Consider the following 16,923-nt stretch of genomic DNA (forward strand, 5'->3'; position numbering starts at 1 on the left):
AGAGAACTCTGACACCACTGATGGAAGTAAAATTGACACAGCTATTTTGGAAACCAGTTTGCATTACTTAGTAAAGTTGTGAGCACACGCCCTGTGACCCAGCAGTTTTGCCCCTAGGTATATAGCTCAGCACTACTGACATTTTAGGTCAGGTAATTCTTTTTTTTTTTTTTTTTTTTTTTTCAGGTAATTCTTTATTGTGGGAGGCCTGTCCTGTCCATTTTAGGCTGTAGAATCTCTGGCCTTTAGCCACAAGGTGCCAATAGCATAACACCCAGTTGTGACAACCAAAAATGTCTCTTGACATTTCTGAATATGCCCTGGGGGACAAATATATCACCCCCAGTTGAGAACTCCTACAAAAGAGTAATCCTTGCACATGCATACTGGAAAATACAGCAGGGATGTGGATGACAGTATACATTGCTGAAGCCTGGATACAATCTAGCTATTAACAACAGGAAAATGAGGGATCCCTGGGTGGCGCAGCGGTTTGGCGCCTGCCTTTGGCCCAGGGCGGGATCCTGGAGACCCGGGATCGAGTCCCACATCGGGCTCCCGGTGCATGGAGCCTGCTTCTCCCTCTGCCTGTGTCTCTGCCTCTCTCTCTCTCACTGTGTGCCTATCATAAATAAATTTAAAAAAAAAAAAAAAAACAGGAAAATGAATAAAGAAATTGTAGTATATTTATTGGGTGGAACACCACACAACAATCAAAATGAGTTAAGTATAGCTGTACTCTTTAACAGTAATGCATCTTTCAAACATTGAACAAAAGCAACAAATCTCAATAGAATATACAGTTCAATTAAATTCATATGAAGTTCAAAAACAGGCCACATTAAACGCACAGTTTAGGAAATCATTCATAAGGCAGTATGTTTAAAATAAAGCGAAAGAATAATTGTCTACTAAATCAGAGAAGTGGTTTATCTCTTAAGGAGATAGAATGCAGTCTGAGCTGAGTTACTGTTTATCTTTTTCTTAGCTTGGACAATGACTTCCAGGTATTTTCTTTATTGTTTCTCTTTAAAGTTACATAGATCATTTCTGTATATATGACAGATTTCACAGATCTAATAGAAAAGACACAACGGTGGCTAAATTAATATGGTATTCAAGGCTGTACCTTGAAGGATCCCGATTGTCCTTAAGTAGACACTTGGGAGTCATTTTAGACTTTTATTAAACAAGATTAGGATATTAAAAGCAATGATTATTTGGTATAATATCTGAAGTGTACTAGGTGAAATATTAATGAGCTCTGATTAATAATCACTAGCTGCTTCAAAACATAAACCCCAAAATGCTAAGAGGCTTAACACTGTAGAAGTTTCTTGCCCACATAATAGTCCACGTGGCAAGCAGCTTTCCTCTACTTGGTGCTTGGTACTGAGGCTCTTCCCAGTTTGTGGCGTCCCCGTCTCCCAGGCCGGTGTAGTCCTCTGTGTCAAGAATGACCATCAGGAGAGTGGTAAAGGAGTACCCCCTTTCTTATCCACCTTGCATTAGAAGTTAAATCACTTCTACTTATGACCCATTGGTAATAGTTGCAAGAAGGGCTGGAGTATGTAGTCCCTGCCTGAACAGCTGATTCTCAGTAACATCTCTCTGTTACAGAAGGGGGAGCTTGAACTTTCACAGAAAACTCTCAGTCTTGGGGTGCCTGGTTGGCTCAGTCATTAAAGCATCTGCGTTCGGCTCAGGTCATGATCTCAGGGTCCCAGGATTGAGGTCTACACAGGGTTTCCAGCTCAGCGGAGAGTCTGCTGCTCCCTCTCCCTCTGCTGGTTGCCTCTGCTTGTGCATGCTCTCAATCTTTAAAAAAAAAAATTCTCAGTCATAAGCAAGTAAAACCAGAAGCCGCTTAGGTGGCCGTTGCAGTCACCTAGCATGACAGAAAATAAAGTAGGGCTGTTGCTATTTAGCTGGATCTAACTATTGCGATCGCTTATTGATCCTAATCCTGAACATGTATCCTATACTATTAAGAATGTAGGGGATCCCTGGGTGGCGCAGCGGTTTGGCGCCTGCCTTTGGCCCAGGGCGCGATCCTGGAGACCTAGGATCGAGTCCCACGTCGGGCTCCTGGTGCATGGAGCCTGCTTCTCCCTCTGCCTGTGTCTCTGCCTCTCTCTCTGTGTGTGTGACTATAATAAATAAATAAATAAATAAATAAATAAATAAATAAATAAATAAATCTAAAAAAATAAATTAAAAATAAATTTAAAAAGAAGAATGTAAAATCTGACCCTTTTTATTGCTGGAGAAACAAGTAGTGAGGGGGTTTCAGGAAGAGATTAATTTTACATGAGGTTTGCAGGTCTTCAGTGGGAAAGCAGTTTTATAAAGGTATTACCTGTTTCAGTTGATTTGTAGGCTGCAGTTTTCCTATGTTTTTCATATCCTCTGTCATTCTGAATTAGTCATTTGTCATTCTGAATTAGTTTGAATTCATGACCTATTGCTTTATAATATGCCAGGAAGTAGATATTAAAGATTTGATTAATTTTTCTTCCTTCAAAGAATTTTGTGTGAAAGTAATGGTATGACAAAGAATTAAACTAAAACTTGTCCTGGCAAAACTATGGTCATGAAGATGCATGAATGAACTGATTCCTACTACAACCTGGATGAACTTTGAAAACATTACATTAAGGGAAAGACACCAGATATAAACGGTCATGTATTGCATGATTTCATTTATATGAAATGTCCAGAATAGATAAATCTATTGGCAGAAGATAGATTAGTGGTTGCCAGGAGCTGGGGGAGGGAGGAAATGGGAAGTGACTACTAGTGGGTGTGGGTTTCTTTTAGGGATGATGAAAATATTCTCAAATTAGATAGTGGTGATGGAAAAAAACCACCGAACTGTATACTTTAGAAGGTAAGTTTTATGGTATGTGAATTAATCTCAATTTTTTTAAATGTATGAGGTTATGATTTAGTTTGGGAGTTTTGTTGGATCAGATAATTAACAGGAGATAAAAGACTGTGTCTTCAATAACTACATCCCCCCACACCAGTATAATCTCTAGTCTGCGCTCCTTTGTGCTACAAGTACTGCACGCGCTTGCCCCCAGTCTCAGTTTATAAATTCACAAACGGGCACCTGGGTGGCTCAGTTGGTGAAGCTTCTGCCTTCAGCTCTGGTCATGATCCTAGGATCGAGCCCCACATTGGGCTCCTTGCTCAGCGGGGAATCTGCTTCTCCCTCTGCCTGCTGCTCTGCCTCTTTGTCCTCTCTCTCTCTCTCTCTCTCTCTCAAATAAGTAAATAAAATCTTAAAAATAAATTCACAAACAAAATATATAGGGATAGTGGGAGCTAGCAGGTTTTCACAGGAAGCTTTCTGTGGTGTTAGTCCTTGTCATTGTCCAAAAGTTGGGGCAAAATTGAACACGGGAGATGAATTTGGTCCTTGGGAAAGTTTAAAATAGCGAACACTTCTATCAGGAGAAGAGATGTTATGAAGATGATCAGCTGATCAAGATGACTGTAATCCTGATGAACTAGTGAATGAAGTATATGAGATCCACAGAGAATAGGTTAAGCGGTAAAAAATGGAACCATCAAATAAGCTGCTTTGAACAACTTTGCCTAGAATATAGTTTGTCATCTGTCAGTGGTCAATAGATACTTGAGAGAGAAGCTTAGCAACCTTTGGAAAAACAAGCACCCTCTTTGTAACTGGTATTGGAAGGAAATAATCTTTAATGATATGTGTCTTTTGTACAACCATCTAGTGATTTTAAGATAGAGTATACCTGGGGTGCCAAGGTAGTTTAGTCCGTTAAGCCTTCAACTCTCGACTTCAGCTCAGGTCATGACTTCAGGGGCATAAGAGTGTGAGCCCCACGTCAGGCAGGCTGTACACTCGGTGTGGAGCTGCTTAATATTGCTACCCCACCACTCAAGTGCACACTCATGCTGTCTCTCAAAGAGTATACCTATAATTTTAGAGTTTATAATACTATCTAATAAAAAAGAGTCTCAAAGGGCATGTGGGTGGCTCAGTCAGTTGAGTGTCCGACTCTTGGTTTTGGCTCAGGTCATGGTCTCGGGTGCTGGGATCAAGCCGCAACTCAGGCCCAGCACTCAGCGGTGAATCTGCTTGAGGATTCTCTCTCTGTCCCCCTGCCCCCCCAAATAAATCTTTAAAACAAAACAAAAAAAATGAGCCTCAGAACATGGTTGCAAGGTAACATTGTTATCTTTTAAAGGCCTTAAATAATATTTGTAACTACTGCTTACATCCATCCCTGAATTTGTACCAGAAGACTTCATTTGTCCATAGGAAATACAAGTTTTAGTTAGCTGTATGGAGTCAAATGAAAAACAATATTATCTGAATTTTGCATTATACTGCTTTCACTGGTGTCATTTATATATATATGAAGCAACACATTTGCTACATATAAATGATAAGTGAAAATCACCTGGCTTTATTAAATTATTAAATAGAATTTTCATGTTTGGGATTTTTTTTTTAAGATTTATTTTTATTTATTTATGATAGACAGAGGCAGAGACACAGGCAGAGGGAGAAGCAGGCTCCATGCTGGGAGCCCGACGCGGGACTCGATCCCGGGACTCCAGGATCGCACCCTGGGCCAAAGGCAGGCACGAAACCACTGAGCCACCCAGGGATCCCCCATGTTTGGGATCCTACAAAAGTTATCAAGCTCAGTTGAAAACCAGTAAGAAATGACTGAACTTTTCCTTTTTGCCAAAAAATAAATTTGTAGCTGACTTCATTTGTATTCTGTTTTTAGCCTCAGTCAGACTTGTTGGGGCTTATTCAGGTCATGATTGTGGTGTTTGGAGATGAACCCCCAGTCTTCTCTCGTCCCACTATTTCAGCATCTTATCCACCATACCAGGCAACAGGGCCACCAAATAGTAAGTATAATTAAGTTTTGATTTTTAAACTCATACAAACAAAACATAAAACCTTGTAAAAAAATTTTTTTCATGCCTTCACTTTTTAGCTTACCCAATTAGTGGAATTTTTGGAGGTATTCTGAGGCCACACATCTGCATGTACAGATTCCCACCAAAGACGGGCATTTGGGCTTTCATTTGTGGGTAGAATTCTAACTATGAGTGTGTTAGATTCAAAAGTGGAAGAGAAAGCTGAAATAGAGCTAGAATTATTTTTTATCATTATCATACATGCCATGGAATAGCCCTTTATGATCAGTTTGGAAACATAGAACTCAAAAGGTAGCCTGCTTTTCTTTGCAACTGCAGAATCAGTGTTGTAGATAAGAATCAATTAGAGTCAACTAAATCATTCACATTCTGCTATTCTGGCTGTTACACAAGTGGACATCTAGCTCTCAGCTTTCTTCTCTTTAGTACAGCCAATTCATGATTTTATCTGGTGTGGAGAGGGTGTCAGTACTCTCTCCTGGTTGATATACATTATCTCTATTGGTTTTTTTTTTTTCAGTAATTCTTATTAATACTTTCAAATCACCCTGGATAATTGAGAGTTGGTGGTACTTACTTGTTTTAACTTTACTAAACCTGTATTGATTTCATTGTGTTTTGAGCTGTGATTTTTTTTAACAAATTTGTTGAAGATTATAATTAAGCAAAACTTGTTAGATTATGTAAGCTTTCATTTTTCTCATACTGAGAGTTCTCTTTTTAATCTGTTCTGTCTTGAGGAACATCTTGACTCACAAGCTGAATGGAAATCTAACAGAAAGAACTTTCTGTACCTGTTTCCTTTTCCTTCCCTGCCTTCACAGAATAAGTTTGGTTTTAGGAATTAGTAGCTCTTTTATGAAAAGTTTTAGTAATTCTTTTGGACCAGAAATTTGTTTTCATCTTAATAAATTCTGTTGACTCTAGTACCTGAGATTAGACCACCTTGCTCTTTTAAGTTTGAAATACCAAAATATTTCCTAGTTTGCTATTTGTGTTTATTTTTCTCCAGTAACAGCTAGAGACCACTGAAGATAACCTTTTCAGAATTTTAGGCAGTCTCCTAAGCAACATTTTTTCCCTAAATTTCTTCCAGTTTTATATTGACATTGGAAGTGCAGCATTCCAGAAAGAGACCGCAGGAAAGAGATTATTTTTGCAGTTAATTTTGCACTCACTGTATATCACATTAAACAGTCTATAGCTGATTTAAGTAAATTACTACAAGAGACCAATTTATTGTCCTTTAATTCCAGTTTTAATACTTCTTATACATTTAAACAATATTAATTATTAGTAGTAGGTGTGACTATAAAGAGATAAAAGTCCAAATTCCATTCCCACATACACACACACACACACACACCAATGAATGGAAATTTGGATAAATATTACCTCCTAGTTCAGAAATTATATACTTATATTACTATTTTTACCATTACTCCAAACATTTTTTCATCTCCTCTTTAGGATGACTTTGAGCTAGCAGTGAGTCACATTAAAAGATGTAATAGCCAAACCTCATTTTTTGACAACTAACAATCATAATCAACATTGAGTTGTAACTTTGAGACACAGCTAAGGACTTCATATTCATTCTTATTTAATCCTTATATTAACTCTGTATGTTATGTGTATTTGTATCCCATTTTATTCTGGCTCTAAAATTACTTTACCTCATTTTCTTCTTCCTTGACAGTCTTGGATCCAAATAACATTTGTTGTTTCTAAGAATCAAAATTTAAAGGCTTTAGTGGAATTAGTACCTTTTCAGAACCTTAGGAAAGGAAAATTGCTTCTGATTACGAAGAACCATGAGGTGGTGGCTTATGTATACAGACTAAAACTAGCACGAGGGGGTAGTAATTGACCATATATGTTGTTGACACTTAATAGTAGCCTTGTGTTTTGACATTCTTAAAGATCAATTGCACTTTGCCCAGGAAGAAAAAATGCCTTACGGAATCCAGCAATTGAGACATTTCAGGAGGTTTTTTTTTCCCTTTCTGAAATAGCATTGGCCATCTTCCTAGCTTCATTATACTTAAGAAAAAAATTTACTTATAACATCTGTAGTTCATCCTAGTAGGAAGACTGTGAACACTGATACTTGGAGACTGTATGCTCAGCAACTCTGGTTAAGATTTCTGAGGCCCTTGGAGCCCAGTGTGTAGGTCTCCCACCCACTACATTCTGCGTTTTAAAAGTTCGTTTCTTGAAGCCTCCACCTCTCTTGCCTCCAAGCCTTTACATACTATTCCTCTACTATTTCACTTTTATTTACCCCCACCTCCTAGGTTTAGATTAGCTGCCTCCTGTATGGTGTGTGTGTGTGTGTGTGTGTGTGTGTGTGTGTGTGTAAAACTCTGACTTCTCCTGTCATAACATTATCACTCTGAAAAATTATTATTCCTTATCTCCTGCAACTTGAAGCCAAGAGTTCTTTATCAGATTCCTGGTGCTGGTTACATAGAAGGCACTAGAATATTTATTGAGTGGATTAAGAGCTAATTCATCATTGTATTCAGTGAGAAAAATTTCACTGAGAAACTGATTCTCAGACAAATCATTTCCAATTAAAGTCAAAATTAACTTCTCTTTTTCTTCCCCTATATTGATTAGCCTCCTGGCACCACTGACCAGTTCTAGGTCCTTAGTGTTCTAAAAAGTAAACCATTCTTTAAGCTTGCTAGATTTGAACCTTTTTTTCCCCAGGACTTCCAATTTTTTGTTTTGTTTTTAACCAGTCTGGCTGAATATATGTTTTGTAAAGGACTTCTCATAGTAATTTGAAGTCTTTTAAAGTTCTCAAGCCAACAAAACCAGCTGTGCAAATTGGTCAACATGATCCTACAAGAAATATCAAAAGATTTCTTAGATACAATAAAGAGAGCACTTTCTAGGAAGCTGACCTTGGACCAGAGGAGGGCAGAATTACCTTCCTCCAAATTCCAGTTGAACCATCTGCTGTCTCAGGTTACAGACTGAGAATACGAAGAGCTGACCAGGTTGACCTGTTGGCTGGTTATTCCTTGTTGGGATTGTCATGTGTATTGTAATGCCTCATAGTTAATGCATTGAGAATTTTGTGATTTGAAGATACTGCTTGCAGTAAAGAACTCATATGGGTGGAGTGTTTTGTTTTGTTTTGTTTTGTTTTGTTTTGGTGCTGAGATTTGGATTCTTTACTCATATGAAATTTTGCAGTGGTTTGAGAGTGATATATGTCTTATGTGATAGCCCATATATCCAGGACTATGCATATTATTTTAAAATGTTAAAAATTATTTTTAGCTTCCTATATGCCAAGCATGCCAAGTGGAATCTCTGCATATCCATCTGGATATCCTCCCAACCCCAGGTAATGAAAAATCTTTTGAATAATTGTATTAGAAATTCTATTAGATCTAGAACTGAAATAATGGGTGCTAGCTAGAGCAGTAAAGTAAACTTAACTACAATATCATGGAAGGTAAGACTTGGTGTACTGGTGAAATTTTATGGTATGTATAGAATTCCAAAGGAGTTTTTTCCATTCTAGAGAAATGTAGGTTCATTCTATTTAGGGAGAAGGAAAGAGTGAGATAATGATAATGATCTTGATTAGTTTTGGACATTTAAATCCTTGCTTGCTCTCCTTTTCTTAACACCTTTATATATTTACTGTAAGTAGCCAAAAGGGTAATGGAATACTAATTATAATGAGTTCAAGGAGAAAAAAATAATTTAATACCCTTTTTTTTATTTATTTATTTTTTTTGGAGGGGGAGAGAGAATCTTAAGCAGGCTTCACGCCTAGTGAGGAGCCCGGTGTGGGGCTCAATCTCACAACCCTGAGATTGTGACCTGAGCCAAAATCAAGAGTCGGATGCTCAACTGACTGAGCCACTGAGGCTCCCCTATATTTTAATACCCTTTAAAAAAAAACTTAATGTTTCTATAAATTACAGGGAATGGATTAATGGTTCACATGATCAGGTCAGTCTTATTTATTCATTTAGTTCAAAGACTATACTGCCAGCCTTTATTATCCATTTGATAATAACATAATTCAAGAAGGTTAAGTTAATTGCGAGATCAGTCTATGAGTAAGACATTTGAAAATCAATAAGAAGTAATTATTAACCCATGTTTCAAGTGTGTAGTTTTAGTGGTAATCTAGGGCTGCTTTCCGAAGAGTGGTCTTTGGGTTGACTTAAAATGCAAGATGGCCAGTGTCCAGGTGAGATTTCTGGCTACTTTAACTAGCAACAAGAAATTTTTCACCCTGCTAATAACTCTTTTTAGCTTCACATAACCGTCACAGATAAATGTGGCCAGATTCCTGAACACCTGATGTACATATATAATATGCAGGATCGTATAAGTTAAATTTAGGAATCTTATTTATTTCCAGATCTTTCTTAATTTCAGAGACTTGCTTTACATGGTAGTAAGCATTCTGTTGTATTAGAGAGGTAAGCAGACTAGATGAGTACCTGTCAGGGACAATGAGAAAAGATTCCTAGGATTGTAATAGAGAAACAGGCTGTAAGTTTTCGATTTCTTGAGGTATTTAATTTTCTGATTAAGTTCTAGAAATGGAATCTTCTTGTCTGAAGCCTTGAAATTACAAGCTTTTACAAATAATGGTCAGTAGTAAGAAAGAACTTTGGACATAAGGAAGTGGTTGTGGGAAGTACAATAAGGAAATGGACTCCTGAAAAATGAAGCCATTTCAGAGAAACTTGTAGATGAAAATGAAGGCAGAAAATATTGACAAAACTGTAAATCTTATTCACTTAGGTAACCATAAAAGTGTCTTTTGTGAGGTTATTTGTAAGAAGTTCCTTTTTGAGACAGCCTGTTTTCAAAGATTGATGTTTTTTTCCTTTGAAATGTAACGTTTAATCTCAAAATATAAGTAATACGCTAAGGAGTTATTAAGGGTAACTGTATTCAAATTGCCATCTGTATCTTTCTGTATATAAAAGATTTTGGCAGAAGAGCTTCAGAACCTCTTTCTCTTCTCCCTTTGTCCTAAAGGAGAATTAATAAATCAGTGACTCAAGAAGAATCTTTATCTTAAAACAATGAATATGAGAGTCTTTATTCTTGCTCTAGAAAGTTGGACTAGATGATCTCTAAGTTCTCTTCCAAATCTTAAGATCTTTTGAAAGTTTAATTTAGCACCTGCAGCATGTATACAAGGAAACTAAAAGGTATGTCAAGAATGGTTGTTCCAGTTTGGGTCTGTGTACTAGCACGCATGTAATAAGGTATTAGGAACCAGTTCCTGGTATTAGAAAAGACAGACAGTGGTAAGTGCCGTGATAAATAGAACTCTAGAGGGGGGGGGTCACAGCTGCTGTGGAGGTGGGAGCTCAGCAATAGCTTCAGAAATGAAAGAACATGTTTACCAGGAGGACCTTGAAGAAGGAAATGCGGTGTTCAAAGGTGGAAGGGGCAGGAGAGAGTTCTAATGTTCTGTGACTGCAGGGATACTTTCTAGTTCTCAAGTCCAGCCCACTCATTTTATGTCAGCAAAGATGCGAAAGCCCCCAGCATTCCCAGGAAGAGGAGAGAAACACTGTTGTATAGTTGAAGAATATAGGGTTAGGAGTAAAGGAAATAAAAAAGAATAAAAGTGCAGCCGCCATGGATATTCCAGATCTCCCAGAACCTCCCCTGATCTCTTCTAGCTGATAGTGATTTTCCATTCTACATCTCTTGATTTTTTACTTGACATTGCTTATTTCCTTGATTCTATCAAGATTGTTTACAGGGATCATGCCCTGTTGTGATAGCATCTTGAGGAAGAAATGGATTCATACCTTAGCTCCTACCTTAAGCACTTAGATACGGTGCCTTAAATATAATAAAAGTAAAATGTGAAGGAGTACATAACAAAAAAGGAACATAAGAGTATTGGAAAATTCTTTTTAAATATGTAGTTTTAAAAGGACTTTTCAGAATATGAAAAAAATGTGCTACATATAGAGCAAATTGTTTAGTAATGTACAAAGATAGAAAATAGTACTACTCGGTTCTTTACTCAGGAAGAATTATTAACCCTGAATGTAGAGCATAACCATGAAGAAGAAATTGAGCAAACTAAGAGACATGGGAGTTCTTGGAAGTTTGTCTGTAGGCCTAGAAAAGTTTTATACCAGGTTACTGAAAAATCCAGCAATGTGATCACAGATTGCTTTTAAAAGGTACACAAAAGGGGAGTAACCCCAGAAAAAAACATGTTTATCCCAGTTTGCAAAACCGTAGATTCAGAGATTTCAGTAAGATTGGCACGGTTTCCTGGCACCACAGTAGCAGGGCTATTACTAAAGAGACCAGAAACAAAAGCAGCGCTCAGTAAGCCTTTGGCATGTGTCTGGGAGGAACAGAATTGCCTGCTGTTTTCTTCTTTGATTTTGCTTTTATACTGATAGATGAGGGAGTATTGTGATTACATTGAATCTTCAACAAGCTCTACAAAATTTTTTTGTTGGGGACAAGCAATAAAGTGTGAGCTGGTAGTACAAACAGTAGAATCTTTGAGCCACTGCACTGGAAAGGGATTATTGACTCCAAACTCAGGGCTCTTACCCCAAGACTCTCAACTGGCTGGGTTTCATAGTAATTTTAGTGGACCTGTACAAGGCATATTGATCAGAATTGCAGTTGTCATAGATCTGAAAACTAATCAAGATTCGTTGCCCAACAGGTAGCTAGTGATCATCTTGTTTTACTTTTCTTCTCCCATTGTAAGGGAAACACTGCTAAACCAGTAAGCATTCAGAGGAAGGTCACTAGACCTGAAAAATCATGTCCTGTGAAGAATGGTTGAAGGAATTTAAAAGATTTCACCTAAAAAGAGAAGGCTGATGTTAGAAGTCTCCTATTCAGTTAGTTTTCCAGAATGCCAATTTAGGACCATTAGGTAGAAGTTATAGCAAAATGATATTCAGTGTTCAATAGAGAAAGATGACTATCAGGGATATTATTAATTATTTTCTTTAAAGATTTTATTTATTTATTCATGACAGACACAAGAGAGAAAGAGAGAGGCAGAGACACAGGCAGAGGGAGAAGCAGGCTCCATGCAGGGAGCCTGATGTGGGACTCAATCCCAGGTCTCTAGGATCACGCCCCGGGCTGAAGGCGGCACTAAACCACTGGGCGACCGGGGCTGCCCTGTTAATGATTTTTTAAAAAACAATGTTAGATAAAAGATTGGAGGAGAATACTTTTAAGGAAAGTTTCTCTTGACTCTGATATGAATAAATGAGTGAGACAAACTATCCACAGCATGAGATTATTATTTTTAAAACTGTTTAAAGAGGAGAATTTTCAGATCAGATACTCACAAAGGCTATCAATGAACCATAGGTAAAAATTAAATAATATAATTTCCCTGGTATGCTAATTAATTGGAATGAGAAAGTTCTCACAAAATTGTGGTTACTTTCAGTTTTGATACTGTCCACCTGCCCTTAGAAATACTCTAGTTGCTTTTTGCTCCCTGTGAAGGCAACCATCAATAAATAGGGCCAAACAAGAATATTTTAACCATTTACTGAAGACCCAATGTCATTAATGGAACTTCTCTAGAACTTAATTTGAATAGACACCTGTAGCTTTAAAAGTCATCAACTGATACAACAAAATGTCAAGCTTAGCATCCTGAATGGGGTTCTTAAAGGTACTCTAGTGTTGAGTCATCTTAACATTTAATGGGTTTTTAAATTCTTTTTTCAGTGGTTATCCAGGCTGTCCTTACCCACCTGGTGGTCAGTATCCTGCCACAACAAGTTCTCAGTACCCTTCCCAGCCTCCTGTGGCCACTGTTGGTAAGTACTCTTCAAAACTGTATTTTCTCCCAAAGTCATGGTCTCCTGTTGTGAAAAGTGTGTTTCATTTTTACATGTGAAATGTTAGAATATTCTTGTTACAGGAAAAACTCTTAATGGTCAATGTCCTATAATCCAGAACTTGAAGTAGGTGGTTTATCATTATGTAAATGAGCCTTCTAGTAAGGCACAAAAAGAAATGATTGACTCTTTTCACTCTTTCCTATGGGTCACATATTTTTGTTGATGAACTTTGTATGGGTTGAACTATTAACGGATACTTTGATTTCCCTGGCCTGGTTATATGTAAAAACAGATGAGCATCTTTAGGAGAAGAAAGCACTGCTGGGTATATTGCAAATTATTACAGGCCAGTAGTTCTTGCTGTTTAGTGTTGGCTTTTTAGGGTGCCTGAAGTATAATTTTCTTCAACTGAGAAGATGTAAGCAGTACAAGAATTTCTACGGATTCCCCACCCCACTGCATACCTGTCTGCCACTACCTGTACCACATACCTGCCTTCTCTCATAGATTAGTTGTCTTTGCTCCACAAGATCTTATCCTCTCTCCCTCACTCGGGGGCCAGTCATTTCAGCAGTTCTTCCCTCCCATCATCAGTTCTTCTCTGCTGGATTGCTCCTCATCGACACACAAAAAAATAATGCCCCAAACTAACCTTTAAAAATCCTCCTCTTGGTTCAATTTTCTCATCACTATTCCATTTCCTCATTCCCCTCTGCAAGCAAAACTCCTCAAAACAATTATCTGTACTCCATTATCTTCAGTTCCTCTTCTCTCTTAAGTCGCTCCGTTTGGGATTCCTTCATACCATTCCACTAAAGCTGCTTCTGTCAAGGTCACTAATGACCATTACAGACTTGAATCCGACAAGTAGTTACTCCTCTCCACTTACTTTGCCTGTCAGTAGCATTTGGCACAGTTGGTTACTCCTTCCTTGATACACTTTCCTCTCTTGTTTTCGGAATGCCATACTCGGTTTTCCTCCTGGCTCGCAAATACACATACTCAGACTTCTTTACGGGTCCCTCCTTTTCTTAATGTTGGTGGGCCTCTTGCCCTAGTTCTTAGCATTCACTGTACTCACTCACCTGGTGATTTCCTCCAGTCTTAGCTTTAAATGCCATTTCTGTGTCCACAGTTCCCAAATGTATGCTTCCAGCCTGAACTCCAGATCCTCATAGCACTTGCCTTCTTACTACCTCCATGTGGATATTTAGCAGATATCTCGTCCAACATGACCAGAATTAAACTTTGCATCTTTCTACACAGCTTCCCCATCTCCATTGATACCTACTCAGTCCTCTTACTTTGGCATCGTCCTAGATTCTTCATCAGGAACCTACTGTCTTCAAAATAGATCTAGAATCTGATCATAACCAGTGCGAGTCCAAGTCAGCACATTGTCTCTTATCTAATTTATTTCAAAAGCCTCCCAAAAGGTTTCTGTGTTTGTCTGTGGCCCTATATTCTGTTTTAAACACAGCATCCAGAGTAATCATATTAAAACATAAATGATGTCACCCCCATGCTCAAAACCTGGCAGTGTTTCCCCGTTTCACTCAGAATTCAACCCAGAGTTCTTAGGCCTAGACTGAACCGACCATTCAGGTGCCTGTGTTAACTCATTATAAGCCATAGGAGGAAGCCATAGGTTTGAAGCATTTTATAGCTTAGACTAGATTATTTCCACATATCCAAAAATCAGGAATGTGGGGGAAATGGTGTATTTAAAATCACATTTAATGTTTATATTTTTAGAACAGGTCATCAAAGAAATTTATATTATATATTTTTTCAAGAGTACTTTCTTAGGCTAGAAACATTTTATGATAATCTTGGCTATCCTTTAATATGTATTTTTCTACCTTGCTTGCCTACTTAATTTTTTTCATCATTGTACACAACACTGTTGGACCTCAAAACTGTAATACAGGAAAGCAGAAGCATAAAAGTATTTGAATGTTAGAGTTCACAAATAGTCAACATTTCCTCAGTATATTAGTGGCTGCCAGGATTGTGTTGTTATAATTCTCTGTACTACCGAGGCCATGAGGGAGAACAAATGCAGTTTGTTTATCCTTGTACTTTGTATAACTTTATAGTTTCACTGTATAGGTTTTGATTTTATGGTATAAAACAAGCACCTGACTGAAAACATTAACAACATGTCTTTTTATTATTGATATGAATGCCTGTGCAGGTGTTGGTATTTATCCCCAATATCATGAAGTAAAAGAACCATTTAAGAATGAATAGGGACCTCTGAGTGGCTCAGTGGTTGAGCATCTGCCTTCAGATCGGGCGTGGTCCTGGGATCCCTGGATCAAGTCCCACATCGAGCTCCCTTCAGAAAGCCTGCTTCTCCCTCTGCCTGTGTCTCTGCCTCTATCTGTGTCTTTCATGAATAAATAAAATCTTATTAAAAAATTTTTAAAAGATAAAAATGAAGTAATAGAGGGTCGTGTGGGTGGCTCAGTCGCTTGAGTGTCTGACTCGTTTCGGTTCAAGGTCAGGATCTCATGGGTCTTGAGAGCCCTACATACAGCAGGCTCCTTGCTCCATCTGTGTGAAGATTCTCGCCCTCTGCCCCTACCTCCACTCATGCACGCATGGGGGGCACTCAAAAAATCTTTAAAAAAAATAAAATAAAAATGAAGTCATGGAGATTGTATTCCTTATAGCAACTTCTTTAAACAAAGTACTGAAGAAGAATGAGGATGGATGTAGATCCTGGGACTTAAATAGCTCTTTCTGATTCCACTCAATGTAGATTTTAAATATTTAAAAGAAAATCAGAATTTGTTTTGTCATTTCATTGTATAGCTTTTTTATTAGATAGCGTCCCACTTTATCTGACGTAAAGCCACTCCTGTGAAATTGAAGCCCACTGAGGGCAGTAAGCAGTGAAGACAGCTGTTGAATAATTTAAAAACCTGTCCATGTTGCTTTTCTATCATGTCTGGGCAACTGTAGTGATATTTTAATATACTTGTATTATATAAGGGGAGAAAAAGTGGTGATCCATAACTCAAATTTTTCCTAGGAGTCATTTGTAAGACCAGGTGTATTTTTAGTATATCATCTTTGCAACTATCAAAAACATTTTCTACTGGAAAAAGATGTGGAATTTGGACAACTTTCCTTAGATTTTCTGTCCATTGTAAGCATTGTTTATCAACAGAGGCATCAGAAGAGAAACTTTTCTTGGTAACTGAGGGTAAAAGTTAAATTTTTAAAAACTTAAATTTCTGTTTCTTTGGATTAAAGTATGTGTTTAAGAGTGAAACACTTCTGTTAGGACTAGGCATATAACTTTCACCAAGTTGGTATTGCCAAAACTGTAAGAACCTGAAGGCTGATCTTAAAGGTTTAAAATGACTTGACCACCAAACCAAGTTATAAAGAGTAAGTTTAGGAGACAACATGAATACTTGTTTATGTTCTCTTAACAGCAGATACCAGAAGACAGCTTAAGTAGGTATGGATGTATGTTTTCTAGGCTGACAAATGGGTACTTAAGAGAAGCTTTAGTCCCCAATGAAGCATCTCAGTGGAGAAGGCCAAATTCTGCTGGATAGGGAAGAGTAGCGTGCTGTGGGAGTGGTTAATTCCCACTCTGCCAGATGCCTGTGTGCTAGCGGTGTCAGTGGTGCATCTGGTGGCAGTGCTTTGGGAATGATGAGGTGATTGGATATTGTAATCTGGATTAAGAAAGATTGGGGGTTATCAAGCCAGTGTTCGAGAATGTCACTATAGTGTGGTCCAGCGTGGTGCTCTCAACAGCGTGGAGCCACCTAATGAAACCTCCCCACGTTATGACTGTGTGTGTGAAGAAAGTCTGTGAACTAACTGGCTCCATTCTGAAGTTTATCAGAGGATATACTATCAGCCATACTTCCTTTGTGCCAGAATCTCCAGGTTTATTTCTTCTCAGTGAAGTCCTTTTATCAGAGAGTGGTTACAGAGGTCTTCACCCTGATTTACTTAGTGTTTTGAAACTTTGAGGAGAGAAATTAACAAAATGAAGTGCTTCTGCCCTTATACTTAACCTGGAATAGAATCTATTCTTTGGATACTTTGGATCTGTTGTTAAGATTCTTATCCTTGAGAGAAATCATGTAGCTAATGCACATCTTGA

General features: G+C 37.9%; 1 protein-coding gene across 1 annotated transcript in view; it reads left to right on the top strand.

Annotated features, from left to right (window-relative positions):
* TSG101 (tumor susceptibility 101) overlaps positions 1-16,923 on the top strand; it is a 42,241-nt gene that overhangs the window by 14,368 nt on the left and 10,950 nt on the right. The window contains exons 5-7 of the mRNA XM_077866262.1: positions 4,779-4,905; positions 8,233-8,299; positions 12,673-12,764. Coding sequence (XP_077722388.1) covers positions 4,779-4,905; positions 8,233-8,299; positions 12,673-12,764 — 286 coding nt within the window. The remainder of the gene's footprint in view (positions 1-4,778; positions 4,906-8,232; positions 8,300-12,672; positions 12,765-16,923) is intronic.

Source organism: Canis aureus, chromosome 23 (genome assembly GCF_053574225.1).
Source record: "Canis aureus isolate CA01 chromosome 23, VMU_Caureus_v.1.0, whole genome shotgun sequence".
Lineage (NCBI taxonomy): Eukaryota > Metazoa > Chordata > Mammalia > Carnivora > Canidae > Canis > Canis aureus.